At 35.3% G+C, this 13,995-nt stretch overlaps 1 protein-coding gene across 1 annotated transcript in view; it reads left to right on the top strand.

Moving 5' to 3' along the window:
• Positions 1–13,308, top strand: part of LOC110206901 (cadherin-related family member 4-like) — a 126,284-nt gene extending 112,976 nt beyond the window's left edge. The window contains exon 19 of the mRNA XM_078150012.1: positions 13,174–13,308. Within this exon, the coding sequence (XP_078006138.1) occupies positions 13,174–13,308 (135 nt within the window). The remainder of the gene's footprint in view (positions 1–13,173) is intronic.
• The last annotated feature ends 687 nt before the right edge of the window (positions 13,309–13,995 follow it).

The raw sequence follows: 13,995 nt of genomic DNA, 5'->3' as shown, positions 1-13,995 counted from the left end.
AGTCTGGGATCTTTGGTAAAGGGGGCACATCTATGTGTCTAAGGCAGGAGGGGTCTGTACCTGCCTGCAGCAGCTATTTAGGCTCACATGTATTTAGGAAGTTTCAGGATATTTGTTGGTGTTGGAGGTATGGTATATAAGGAGTTTGGATGTTTGGTGGTTAAGGGAGACACTGGGCAAATGAGAATGTACGTGAACAGTAGGGTTGAGTTCTAGTGCCCTTCCCATAAAGCAATGCTGTATCACAGAACCATGACAAGAAAGGCCTATCAGAATGGGTAAGCAAATGGAAACCTTCTGATGTACCTATGGTGTCTGTAAAGGAGAAGAGTGTACCCCTAGTGCACCTGGGAATCCAAAGCATCCAAATGTGAGTCAAGAATTCCTCAAGAGTTCATTAATTCTCTTTCCTACAACTTAATAGGCCTGAGGAAAAGGAGGGTACACTACTGCCTCTCCCCTTTCCACCTCCCCTACCTCTTGTTGCTATTTTAATTTGGAACCAGAAAGCATTCACCTACTTAATTTCTCCCCGTTTATTTACTTTTTAAAAAAAAAAGTTATTTATTTTTAATATTCATTTAAAAATAAAAGTTGAATTCCAAATTTGGTCCCTCCTTCCAGTCCCTCCCTCACCCACTGAGAAGACAATGTGATATCAATTATACATGTGAAATCATGCAAAACAAATTTCATATTAGCCGTGTTGCAAAAAAGAAAAGGCAAGGAAAAACAAAAGAAAGTGAAAAAAAAATTATACTTCAATTTGTACTCAGAGCTCATCAGTGCTCTCTCTGGATATACATCATGATTTTTATCATGGATCCTTTGGAATTGTCTTGGATCTCTGTATTGCTGAGAATAGCTGTCATTCATGGCTAATCATTGTTAAAATATTGTCGCAACTACATATACTACTCTGGTTTTTCTCACTTCATTTTGCATAAGTTCATATATGTCTCCCAGGTTTTCCTGAAACTATCCTGCTCCTCATTTTTTTTTTGGCAATTGGGGGTAAGTGACTTGCCCAGGATCACACAACTAGTAAGTGTCAAGTGTTTGGTCTGAGGCCACATTTGAACTCAGGTCCTCATGAATTCAGGGCTGGTGCTCTATCCACTGCACTACCTAGCTGCCCTATGCTCCTCATTTCTTATAGCACAATAGTATTCCATAACAATCATATACCATAACTTGTTCAGCCATTCCTCAATTGATGGGCATTCCCTCAATGTCCAATTCTTTGCAACCAAACTGCTATAAATATGTTCATACATATAGGTCTTTTCCCTTTTTCTTTGATCTCTTTGAAATACAAACTCAGTAATGTTATTGATGGATCAAAAGGTATGTACAGTTTTATAGCTCTTTGGGTATAGTTCCAAATTGTTTTCCAGAAGAGTTGGACCAATTTGCAACTCCACCCTATTGATTTTGGACAGCACAGACTTCAAATTTCAGTAATTTTTAGCGAAATTCTACTTGGACAATATCACTATATGCAGTGCAAAATGTGGAATTCAGAGAGTAACAACAAATGTTCTTTATCTCAGTTTTCTGAGTATTTGAAATAAAACTTTTTTCATGAGATGATTGCTAAAATTTCCATTTCTATACGCTGCTAGGTTGACCTTTAGGTAGTATTGAGGCCGTCATGTGAAAAATTGAGAAACAATATATTAGACAGCATGGAATAGTAGAAAGAACACTGAATGAAGCATCAAAATAACCCATGTTCTGGTCCTGACTGCCACTTCCTCACTATTGGACTTTTGTCAAAACTTTCCTTCCTTATCCATCAAGGAGGGGTCTGTTGGATCATATTTTCTAAAAAGTTAGTTCTAGATCTAACATTCTTTGTTCTCCTATTTGCTTTCATCTAAAGTTTTTGGTTAATTCAGGCAAAAATATGTATTTTGCCACAATACTTTAGCTCAAACTATAGAAATACTCATTATTTTTTTAGATCCATCAACATTGTGTATCATATTACCATTTGACTAAGATGAATGGGAATTTGTTACTGATGTGGAAAGAGTTAAAAGAAAAACAAAACTACTAAAATGAGAATTGATTGTAAGTTTAAAATGTCAGTAGATATCCTTTAGTGCCATGTACATTTATCCCATGATATCCACTGATGAAAGATATGATGAGGCAGAGTACTGTCACTGTCATTTTTTTGACAATGAAACAAGTTAAGCAATTAAGATTATGAATCAAATCAAATTAACTGGATACAGCTGTATGACACTGAATGCATGACCAAATGGCAGATGGTAACTTCTATTTTTTTAATGGTCACTTCCCTAAAAGTTAGTTGAATGCCTGATGACATATAAACTTGGATTTCTGTACATCATTAGTCATTTATTTCAACACTTTTTCATGTTTGTGATAGAGAACTACTCAGTTGATAAGTAAAAAGATTTTTTCCATGCCTTTTAAAAGTATGTTCATAAGTTAAAAAAGAAAAAAAGAAAGCTTTCTTAACATGATAAAAACATGATTGTATTAAAATGTCCTCCTATGAAAGATAAAATCTTTTTAAGAATGATTTTTGGAATGCATTCATGTACAATTGTCTGATGCATGCGCAGAATCATAGTGCATATGCAATTGAACTTTAAAGAAAAATGCTCTTCTGTCAACAGTATATTTTGTTAAAAAGGTATGATTTCAATTAATATGAAGTTTTTTTATGTATAACAAATTATCTTTATTGAAGTGCTTGAATTAAGATCCTATTTTTATGCCTCTTCCAGAAATAGAGGTGACCATAAGTGATAAAAATAAAGAGAGTAAATTCTAGAGAGCTCTACCAACTTGGAAAAGCTTTGAGTACATGCCTAGTCATAGACTCTGTCCCTGACATTCAAGGATCTAAGCTCAGAAAAGATCATCACCAGAATGTTAACTACTTAATGAGTAACTTTTTGGGTCACTGTATCTCAAAAACAGTCTGCTAAGCTATTAAAGAGATTGCAATATGAAGTAATGGAAGAAGTGCCCATAATGATAAAATTCATAGATCTTTGAAGAATCTATGTTTGAAGATCTTTGTTTCATGGTAATGTTCTAAGGCTAGATTTGAACTCATTTTCCTGACTCAAGGCTCAGTGCTCTATCCACTGCACCAACTAACTGACTCTAAGATCTGTATTTTACAAAAATAACTTTGGCAGCCATGTGGAAGATGGATTGGAATGAGGAGAGATTTGAGAGATTTATGTTTGCAAAAAAAAAGATTTTATAGGATTACAGAGTTAGAGGTGGAAGGGACCTGAGATGCCATCTAGTTCTGCCTCCTCTTTTTACAGATAAAAAAACTAAGGCAATTAGGGTTAGGGTTAGGGTTAGACGGGGGGCAGAATGGAGATTCCAACCTCGATCCTCTAACTCCAAATTTACTGCTTTTTCTATTGTAACACCCTACTTGCTCAAATCTTAAAAGTCCTGAAAGGCCACAGAAAGTGAAAGTTAGAAATTTAAGAAACTTGAACATTCATTTTGTCTCCTAGTGGAGGAATGGAGTTTCATTTAGTGTTTCTCCTAGGTTTTAGAGTCAATGGAACTTCCAGATTGTCCTTTGATAAGAGGCCCTGAAGTCCAGTGGAAATGCATCTGTGGTTTTATATCAAGACTTATTTAGAAACATGATTTGGATAGGAGAGCCTAATCATTTGAACAAAAGGGGCTTACTAATTTTAGAGGAGTAAAATAGGCAGCTACTTAACCTTGGCTCCATCACTGGTTAAATGCTCATTTATACATCTAGCACATACAATAGATCAATGAGCAAAATTCATTTTAAACTGCATGTAGTCTTATTGTCAAAGTTTCTATCTATAAAATATAGATTATCAAATTACTTCGCATTTAAAATAGCAAACAACAAGCTATTGGGAAGCATAAAGAAGGATACATGGAGAGATCAATCAGAAAGCATTTATTAAGTACTTAACCATGTGACTGTGTTCTAAATGCTAGTGACACAAAGAAAAGGAGATTACATTCTAATGGAGGATACAACTTGTAAATAACTGAGTACATACACAATAAATATGGAAGAGATGGAAGGTCATCTCAGAGAGGAAGTCATCAGCAACTGAGGAGACTGGGATAGATCTTCTGCATATGGCAGAATTTAATCTGATTTTGAAGGAAGCCAGAGCAACTAAGGAACGAAGAAGACAGCGGGTATTTCAGTCACAGGGAAAGGCCAGTACAACTGCAGAGTATATAAAATCGAGTGTCATGCTAGAGGACTAGTAAGTAGGCTAGTGTATATGGTTCATAGAGTTTTGGAAGGAGAGTTAAGTGCAAAAAGACTGGAAAAGTAGGAAAGGGTCAGGTTAAAAAGAGCTTTAAATGCCAGATACAGGAATTTGTATTTCATCCTGGAGATAATAAGTATCTGTTGGAGTTTATTGAGAACTAACAATAATAACAGATAGAATGTGTGTGTGTGTATGTATGTATATATGTATATATACACACACATATACACACCTATATATGTATATATAGATATGTGTATGTATATGTACATATGTATGTATATGTGTATATAGTCACAATACATACACGTATATACATAAACACACACATACATACACATTCATACACACGCATGTGTGTGTGTGTGTGTGTGTGTGTGTGTGTGTGTGTATTTACATGGGGCAGCTAGGTGGTGCAGCGGATAAAGTGCTGGGCCTGCAGCCAGGAAGACTCATCTTCCTGAGTTTAAATTTGGCCTCAGACACTTACTAACTGTGTGACCCTGGGCAAGTCATTTAACACTATTTGCCTCATTTTCCTCATTGGTAAAATGAGCTGGAGAAGGAAATGACAAGGCACTCCAGTATCTTTGCCAAGAAAAGCCCAAATGAGGTCACAGAGAATCAGACACAACTGAAAACAATGGAACAATAACAATAACAAAACATTTATATGGCAAGCCTGCTATGACAATCTACTAAGGTGCTAAGCACTTTATAGATATTATCTGATTTGATCCTCACAACAACCCTGGGAGGTAGATGCTATTATTATTATTACCATTTTATTGATGAGAAAATCGAGGCAAATGGAGGTTAATTGAATTGCCCAAGGTCACAACAGCTAGAGTTTAAAGCCAAATTTAAACTCAGATTTTCCCCACTCATGGCTCAGTGCTCTATCCACTGTACCAGGTAGCTGACTCCAACATCTGTATTAAAAAACAAAATAAAACAAAACAAAAACAAACAAAGAAAAAAAACCTTTTGGCAGCCGTGTGGAAGATAGATTGGAATGAGGAGAGATTTGAGTCAGGGAGACCAGCTTGAAGACTTTAGTGATATCACAGAGCAGTGTATAGAGCAGTGAGAAAGGCCTAAACTAAGGGGGTACTTCTGTGAGTGAGTGGAGAGAAAGGAACAGAACCTAAAAGAATGTTAAGGAAGGTAGCATATTTGGCAGTAGATTGAATTGGACAAGCAATGGTGTCTATTATTATGATGGATTCAACTGTAAAAATATTGCTTTCTCCACTTTGTCTCATTTCCAGAATCTACAATAGTATGATTTGGGTCCAGGCCTTAAGAGTGGAGTGGGTCTGAAGAATCTTCTAAAATCTAGAATAGCCTCAGAAAACCTGTCCTAGTCAAATGTTATCCCTAGATGGAAGAACTAAATGCCAACCTAGAGAAAGACAATATAACCAAAAGAGCCAGGCCTGTAATTAAATACATATTTAAATATTTACTATAGGTACAGGCTTTAAGGGAGGAGATTAGATTACTTGTCCTTCCTGCTTCACAAGGATGTTGTTAGGATCAACTGAAACTAACAGATGTAAAAGTTATTTGGAGAGAACATGTCATATAAATTCAAAGTATTATTATCATTAATCCCTGTAGAAAGATTTTTCTCTATTTATGCTTCCTTCTTTTTAAAAATTCAAACTTTCAAATTTCCTTTGATAAGAACTCCCTAAAAGTAATAGATATATTTTATGAACAGATGGCATAGTTATATATGTCTATATTTTATAGATGTACATACATATGTATTTACATAAACATGTATGTATTTGTGTGTGTACACACATATACACACATATTGGAAGGGTAAGTTGTTGATGTTGTCTAGATAAAAGTGTGAAGAGGATCGGAAAGTTGCCCTTTACAAATTATTTTTATTGTTGTTGTCCAGTCATTTCAGTAATGTCCAACTCTTTGTGACCTCATTTGGGTTTTTCTTGCTAAAGATACTTGAGTGGTTTGTCATTTCCTTCTCCAGTTCATTTTACAGATAAGGGAATGGAGACGAACAGGGTTAAGTGACTTGCCCAGGGCCACACAACTACTAAGTGTCTAATATTGGATTTGAACTCAGAAACATGAGACTTTCGATGCCAGACCTGGCCCTCTATTCACCCACCTAGCTGCCCCCCTAAAGATTATATCTGGAATCATAAAGATTATTCAGTTGTGTAAATTCTCATTACCAATGCTTGGAGAGTTATGTAGAGGTGCTGAGAGATTAAATGATTTGACCATAGGCATATTATTGGTATTGGAGGGAGAATTTGAACTCAGGTCTTTCTTATTACAAAGCCAGCTTTTATCCAATATACTATGTGGTCATTTTTGGCAAGCTCATAATTGTTCCTAAATTAAAACAGTAGTGACTTCACTATACACATCTACCCCACATGTACACTTGATATACATGTGTATATATGTATGTATGTATAATATATATATGTACAATGCACAAAAATAATGTATATATGTAATGATATCTACATATGTGTTTTATATTTATATTTCTATTAATATAGTTGCTGTACTACTTGACTTTATTTACATGTGATTTGTAGCTACCACCTTGCTGCAGGGGCAAGATTTGGTTTCTCAAGAATGTTAAAAACTATACTTCTGAGCACATTACCAGATCCTTCTTAGGGTGGCCCCCTTCTTTAGTGTGTTGAAATAGATTATTAACTCTTAAAATCACATGCAGCTTCACTTTTCCATTTGTAATCCCAACACCTCACAAAATGTCTAGCACATAATAGATAATTAATAATATAAATGCTTGTTGGTTGTTCTCCCTGCTTCTTTATCAGAGCTAAAGTCCAGGGCCACTGGCTATACATTGGTGGTATTATTTCCATATGACTTTGTTTTGGGTAGAGGTATCATTTCCAGATGAGCTGAGAAGGAATTTGGCTGATTTAATGGCTGAACCATATTGTCACCAGCTCAGTCTATTAAGCACTTGCGATTGCAGGGCACTGCTTAGTTTAAAAGGGAGTGACAAATGAGTGGTTGATCTGTTGTGTACCATGAAACAATTGGCACTGTCAGTATTTATTCTCATCTCTTGGTCTTCCTTTGTCCAGACATGCCCAGTTCTTACATTGTAAACTATAATGTAGAGTCATACAATGCTTTATTCTCTACCAGAAATTTCCAGTAATCAGAATTGTTTTGCTTCATTAAAACTTAAAAAAAAAAAAGTAGTTTGATCTCCTGCCCTTAAAACAATCATCTTTTTGGCTTATTTCATCTGTAAAGTTTCATGTCAACTTTTCCTTTTCAGTTGTGAAAATCCGGCTTTGTATCTTATATTGCCTTAGAAAATGTCAACAAAGTTTGACAAAAACTTATGATATGCTATGCTGCCATCTCCTGGTAAAAGTGGGAATTGTTTAGTCATAGACATTGGAAAACCTTGTTTAGAATTTTTTGCAACTGTCCATGTACCTGACCACTTCAGAGGGTAATTGGGTATTTTTACCTCTGACCTGTCCTGTCCTATAACATATATTTTGTGCATGTTTCCTGAAGAAGGAGAGAACAAGAGTAGAACTTTTGCACTTGTAAACTTAACATCATCGCCTTGAATCATGAGAATGTTTTATTTGCCTTGAAGTTCAACTCTTACCCCCCAAAAGGTCATGATTATATAGTCTAATATGAAAATTTTTAACTTAACATTCACAAGTCCATGGATAAATTTCTGAGGGTGGGTAACTTTCATGGGGGGGAACCCTAAATCTTTATTTTTGCTATTTTGATTTCCATTGTAATCCTACGTATTTTCTGTATTTAAAAACTTCATTCTTAGAAGTCCATAGGACTCTCACTAGCCTGTCAAAGAGGTCCATGACTAAATAAATAAATTGATTGATTGATTGATTGATTGATTAAGAACCTCTGATCTAATTGGATAAACTGAGTTAGAATGTAAATTTAATAAATTATGCCTTACATCTCAAATTTTATTCTTATTTACAATTTATAAAAAGTTATTCCATTACAGCTCAAGCTCTGGCATGTTCTACCATTTTGGGAAAGTTTTGAGTATGGTCTCACAGAGTATGTTGGTTGCCTGAAGACCAGCTCAGCTAGATATGGAGAGGCTTATTACTAGTAGGTTGTCTCCTGGGAGGTGATGAATTCTCTGGCAGTAGAAGCCATGAAACAAGGAAAAATACAAAACTGTTCTCAGTTTTCTGTGGATCCGTTTTGCTTCTGCAGTACAGGTGTTGGAATGGCAGAAAAGGGAACATAGAATGTATGGAATCAGAATTTTTAAACAATCTTTAAACATTGATGCAACTGTTGCTCATCTTAATCCTTATGCTTTTCCAATGACCTCCAGTGGGCACTGAAGGGCCTAAACCATCTCACTGTTGATATCCTTTTTATAGCTATTATAAATGAAACCAGAACCCACATGGACGTTGTGACTAAATAGAGGGATGGCTCACAGATTCTTACTGGAAAGGCAAACAAAGGAGTTGGGGGAATTAGTTTGATTTGAGCCCAAAGGCAACAAGAAACATTACCATCACTTGATCATCTTGTCTGAAGGTCATCAGACCACACCATGAAGATAATTCTATCTTTCGCAGAGGATGAAGTGATGGAAAAATTCTATGAAGAATTCAATGAGTTCCTCTAAATCAAATTAGCATTTACATGATATGAAGACTCCAATGTGAAGGTGGACATAACCATTTTTAAGAACACAATTTTTCTCTATAATGGTTCATAATTAGGAAAGGAAACAGGCTAAAGATTATATATAACATTAACTATTATAAATATCTGAGGCATGATGTAAACCCAGGTCTTCCTGACTCCAATTCTTGCACTTGTTTCTCTTGATTCATTCTTAGTATAATACTTTGGTGGGATTCATTAATTCATTCATTCCTTGTTCATTCTTTCATCCATCTGTGCAGCCATTCATCTATCAATTCATTCAGAACATATGTCTGAACACCTTTATTTTGCCCATCACTGGGATAAGGGCTAAAGGAGATGGGGTGAGGGATTAGTTAGAGTCATAGATGAATCTGAGGTTTGGGGAGTGGGTACCTAGGATAATAATGTTATTATGAACAAAGGGAAAAAAAAGCAAAAAGGAATTTTTTTTTGAGAAGAGGGGAAGGTTTTAGAAAGGAAGATAATTCAATTTCATTGTTAGCAAAGTTGAATATCTAGGTGATCATATTCAGCAGATAATTGTGTAAGGCTGTGGATCAAAGTCCCTTTGAAATTTTCAGTGGCAATACCTAAGAATGAAGAGGCCAGGAATGGGGCTGAGAATATACTAGAGAGAATGTCCTTGCTCCTTGGATTTAGATTCTGTCTGGGGAATAAGGAATGAATAGATGGTGAGGAAGAAAAAGTAACAAATTTAAACTACTTTTTCTAGCTATTTATTAGTGAAGAGGAGGAGAAAGTGAGGTTAATAGTTGGAAAGAAAGGCAGATGTTTTTAGGCAGAGAAGGAGGAGCCAGTAGAGATTACTTTGATATCTGCTATTACTTTTTTACCTTGGGAACAATGCTCATTGTTGTGGTTTTAATATTTATTTTCTCCTCTTGAAACTCAAATTCTAGACTTGAGATATTTTAAAGAATCTCACATATGACAATTTTGAAAATTCCTAAGTTAATGTCACTTCTACTTTCTGGTTATTTGGGAAGCATTTCTTCCTGCCATGATTTTCACTTAAAAATTAAATTTTATTGATATCTTTTTTTTTTCCACTATAGTTTCTCTAAGACTCCTTTCCTGTTACCAGGGAGGCATCCTGTATTACAAATAATACTTAGAAGGAAAAAAAAATCCTTTCCTCATTCTATTTGTTTTGTTAGATTTTTTTTTTCATTTAGAGAGGGAGGAGTGGCTATCAGAGTGTGGCTCAAAGGAAGGCTATAAGTATCTGAAATGACGGATTCTTCTTAAAGAAGATTTGAATCTTGGAAGGCCCCAAGGTACTCGCACTTGTAGAGTACAGAAGAGGGGCTGGATGAAAAATGAAGCTCTCTGGTCTCTTGCCAGGTCCACCTTGCAGCTCACACAGGGCTGGCATTTGTCTACACTAATAACGAGAAAGTACAATACTAATGGGCTTTAGGACAGGTTTTTATCCATAACTTGTCCTAAAAAGTATTTCATTCCCTCATTCTCCTCATTATATATCTTCTCTTTCTATCTATTCTAAACTTCCATTCTTTGATTAATGGCCTTTGCATGTATCCCTTATTTATTTTCTGTATCTCTCATCAAATTAAATTATCTAAGTTACCTGTTTTAGTTTTCTTTTATGACTTTGTAGATTTTTATAACTCCCCACCCCTCATTTTCCTGTTGTGTCTCACGCTTAGAAATATAGATTCCTAAAAGAGGAGGTAGGGGTATTTCTCTATGGTAGAAATGTTCCTGTGTCCATGATTGTTCAGTGCATTACTATCTTTTGTTTTACCCATAATACATTTTTCCTGTTTGTCATGAAATGTCCTTTATGGTCCATGTCTTCTCACTCTTCTGCATATTATTTATCCTCCAAGAACTCTGATTCCCCTTCTCCTGATGCTGTCTATGGAGGCACAACGCTCTCTCAAGCCTCTATAAAAACCAAATCATTGCAGATTATGCCCATTGTAAAGTCCCCATCTGCTTACAGAAAGACTCCCTCCCATAACTGAATTTCTTTTCTCTTTTTTCCCAATGTCTCCCTTTGCTACCTCACCCATTTTTCTATAGGCCCTCCATCTTCATCCAGGGAATAGGAGTAACTCAAGCATGATGATTATGAATACAGTCTGCTAGAGGACATTGGAGGGGACGTGATCATTGGCCTTGGCAAGGAGATGAACTACCATTTCCTTAGAGACTGGAGTAAAGGAGGAGGGGTTGGGGAATTATGTCAAGGTGTTTTAAGATGTAGAGCAGGGGAAGAGAGGGAGATCAAGTTGAATGACATGTTTTTTCCAGTGAAGTATGGGGAAAGGTCTCTCTGACAGAAGGGAAGGGACTGTTGTTGAAAGTTTGAGAAGAGAAGAGAATATTAGGAGTAACCTTCTTGGAGAATGCAATAGATAGTCAAATAGGAAATTGTGAAAAAGATTTTCTCGTGAAGGTCCAGTTGAGATTAGGTAATCTAAATTTGTTAGATGACTTCTATAAGTTGGGTTATGTAGCTTCCTCCAGTACTATTTAGCCATTCGGTAGTACAAGAATAGAACCAGAGAGAGTAGATGGTGGGAATGATGCAAGGTTGGAGTTTGGCGAGGCATGAGCAACAATAGTTACAAGGAGGCAAGTGATTCAATAGTACAGAATGATTTAAAGTTGAAAAAGTAACACTAGGCTCAAGATTGGTAAAGGACGAGCGTGAAATGAGCAGTGACAATGGCCTGGAATAGTATTGAGAAGTAGAGAGGTTAGAGATTATGGTTGGAATAAATAACAGATTTCAAAGGAATAACACAGGGAAAGATAGATTGGTAGAAAGTTTTGGCTTTTAGAGGAATTTCTTAATTTTTTATCATGTAATGGGAACAGCTGTCAGAAATAGGGAACACAAGGGTGTCACTGTCTCTGTGTGTGGTTAAGTTGGAATAAAGGTTTATAGGTCATGAGAGCTGAAGAGATTGATATACTGAGAGGCTAAACTGTTTAACAAAACATCGGTATGTACTTTGAAATCCCCTAGTATAAGTGGATTGAAAAGCAAGATTATTAGCCAGGTATTAAAAACCATAGGAAGTGTGAAGAATGTCCAAGGAACAAATAGATAACTTCCAGGAGAATTTGAATGGGGTCATATACTTATCCAGCCAAACTCAAAAGAGGAGTGGATATTAAGTCATAGTAGCAGAGCGAAAGTCTGAATGACTGAAGAGCAAGAAATAAGCTTATTCTTCCTCTTGGACCAGTGTGTCAGAGTAATGTCCTTTTTAGCTTGAACATTGTGTGATTCTGTAAAACATCTGATTGACTGAAAATTCATTTAGTGTTTGGGCATTAAATAATTATTATATAAATAGAAGGAAAATTGCTTATGATATTTTTTGAAGTTTATTTGATATTATTTGAAGTTTAAAGTTATTAAAATATAGGAAATTTAAGTATGCATGATGTCATGATAATTGCACACTTACAGTAATTTGGTTCTCAAATAAGTCTTTAAATGATCCTGGACGTGTTGATGAGACAAGACTAGTTAGGAGACAGCAAAAAGTACAGTAGTACTGTTGATTGACCACTTCCAACTTATCTTGTTTTTGCCTACGGACCTAAATAATGATTTTCCCCTAATTATATTAACTCTGATCTCCTAGTTCTTGGCCTTGATTTCTTGAGTTTGTACTATGTGAATCATAACTCTTGGTCTTTGTGTTTTTGATTCAAGTCTTCTAGGTTGACTTTAATTCCTTAATCCTTCCTTCTTATCATTTTAGCTTTGGAATTATTGGGCACAGTACAAACTTCAGTTTTAATCAACCTAGCCATAGTGATTTAGCAGAAAGTAATTAATTCCTTCCCTTGATAATTTTCTTGTTATATTACCAACCAATAACTTGTTTCCACATCAGAATTAAAACTATCCAGCACAATGTCATATTTACCAAAACTACTCAGGAGAACAGCCAAATTTTTTTTCCTGTAGGCAAAAAATTAAGTATTTAAACTTGGAAATGTCTTATTTTAACTATGGTAACAATAATAGTCAAAGCCCCATTTTATTAAAAAAAGAAAGCTGACATACATGAATGGAATGCTTAGCAGCTATCCCCAGCAGAGAAAAACTTCAAGACATGCTATATTTACAAGGCATCTTGTTATTAATGTTTAATAAATGTTTCCTTATTTTCAGGTTACTACATCTATATTAATGAGAATTTCACATTATTGGAGCCCTGATAATTGGATTTCTGCAGTGATAACTATAACAGGTGTCCTTTTTTTGATGTGTGTCTATGCTGTTGCATGGTGTCTCTTCAAAGAGTAAGATTTGAATTATTACTTCTTTTTAAACATTTTAATTTCCAGTAAAAGCAATCAAGATTGGCTGAAAGAGGGTGTCTAAGCTAAGGACCAAAGAAATTATCAAATATTTCAAGATTAAAAAAAAAAACCTTTGCCTGAAATATAGTTAACTAAAGAACGTTGTGGCCAGCACATTTACGTCTAAGTAGACAGACTCTCTCATTTTCCACATTACTTTGTTAATAGAGACTTGGGCTGATATGTTAAGAAAATTATGTTTGCTTAGTTCTCAGAAGGAGGTATAGAGCAAAATAGCTGTATTACAGCAGTGAGGCATTTTCCCTTGAAAACTTTACCTGATTATTCCAAGAACCATTCATTTCGCCTATTACCTGTAGCTTCCTACAAATGTGTGTCAGATTCATTGGAAATATTACCAGGAAATAAGGAATGAGATTTTCTTATGTAAATGATTTATTAAAATAGGGACTTTGTGGTAGTGGTACCTCTAACTCATATATAGCAAAGACATATTCATTCATTAGTCCTAAATTATTATAATTAACAGAAAAGGTAGATTTTCAAATGAGATAAGGGAATTTGAGTAGGATAAATTTATTCACAAAGTAAAATACAAGTAATCTGATTACTAGAGTAGTAATTTTTTTAAAAAACAGGATTATGATATTAGACAATCAGGAATATGCTG

The sequence above is a fragment of the Phascolarctos cinereus genome, unplaced genomic scaffold, assembly GCF_003287225.1.
Source record: "Phascolarctos cinereus isolate Bilbo 61053 unplaced genomic scaffold, phaCin_HiC Scaffold_1;HRSCAF=81, whole genome shotgun sequence".
Taxonomy (NCBI): Eukaryota; Metazoa; Chordata; class Mammalia; order Diprotodontia; family Phascolarctidae; genus Phascolarctos; species Phascolarctos cinereus.
The sequence above is the reverse complement of the archived record's forward strand: the minus strand, read 5'-3'. Positions and strand labels throughout refer to the sequence as shown.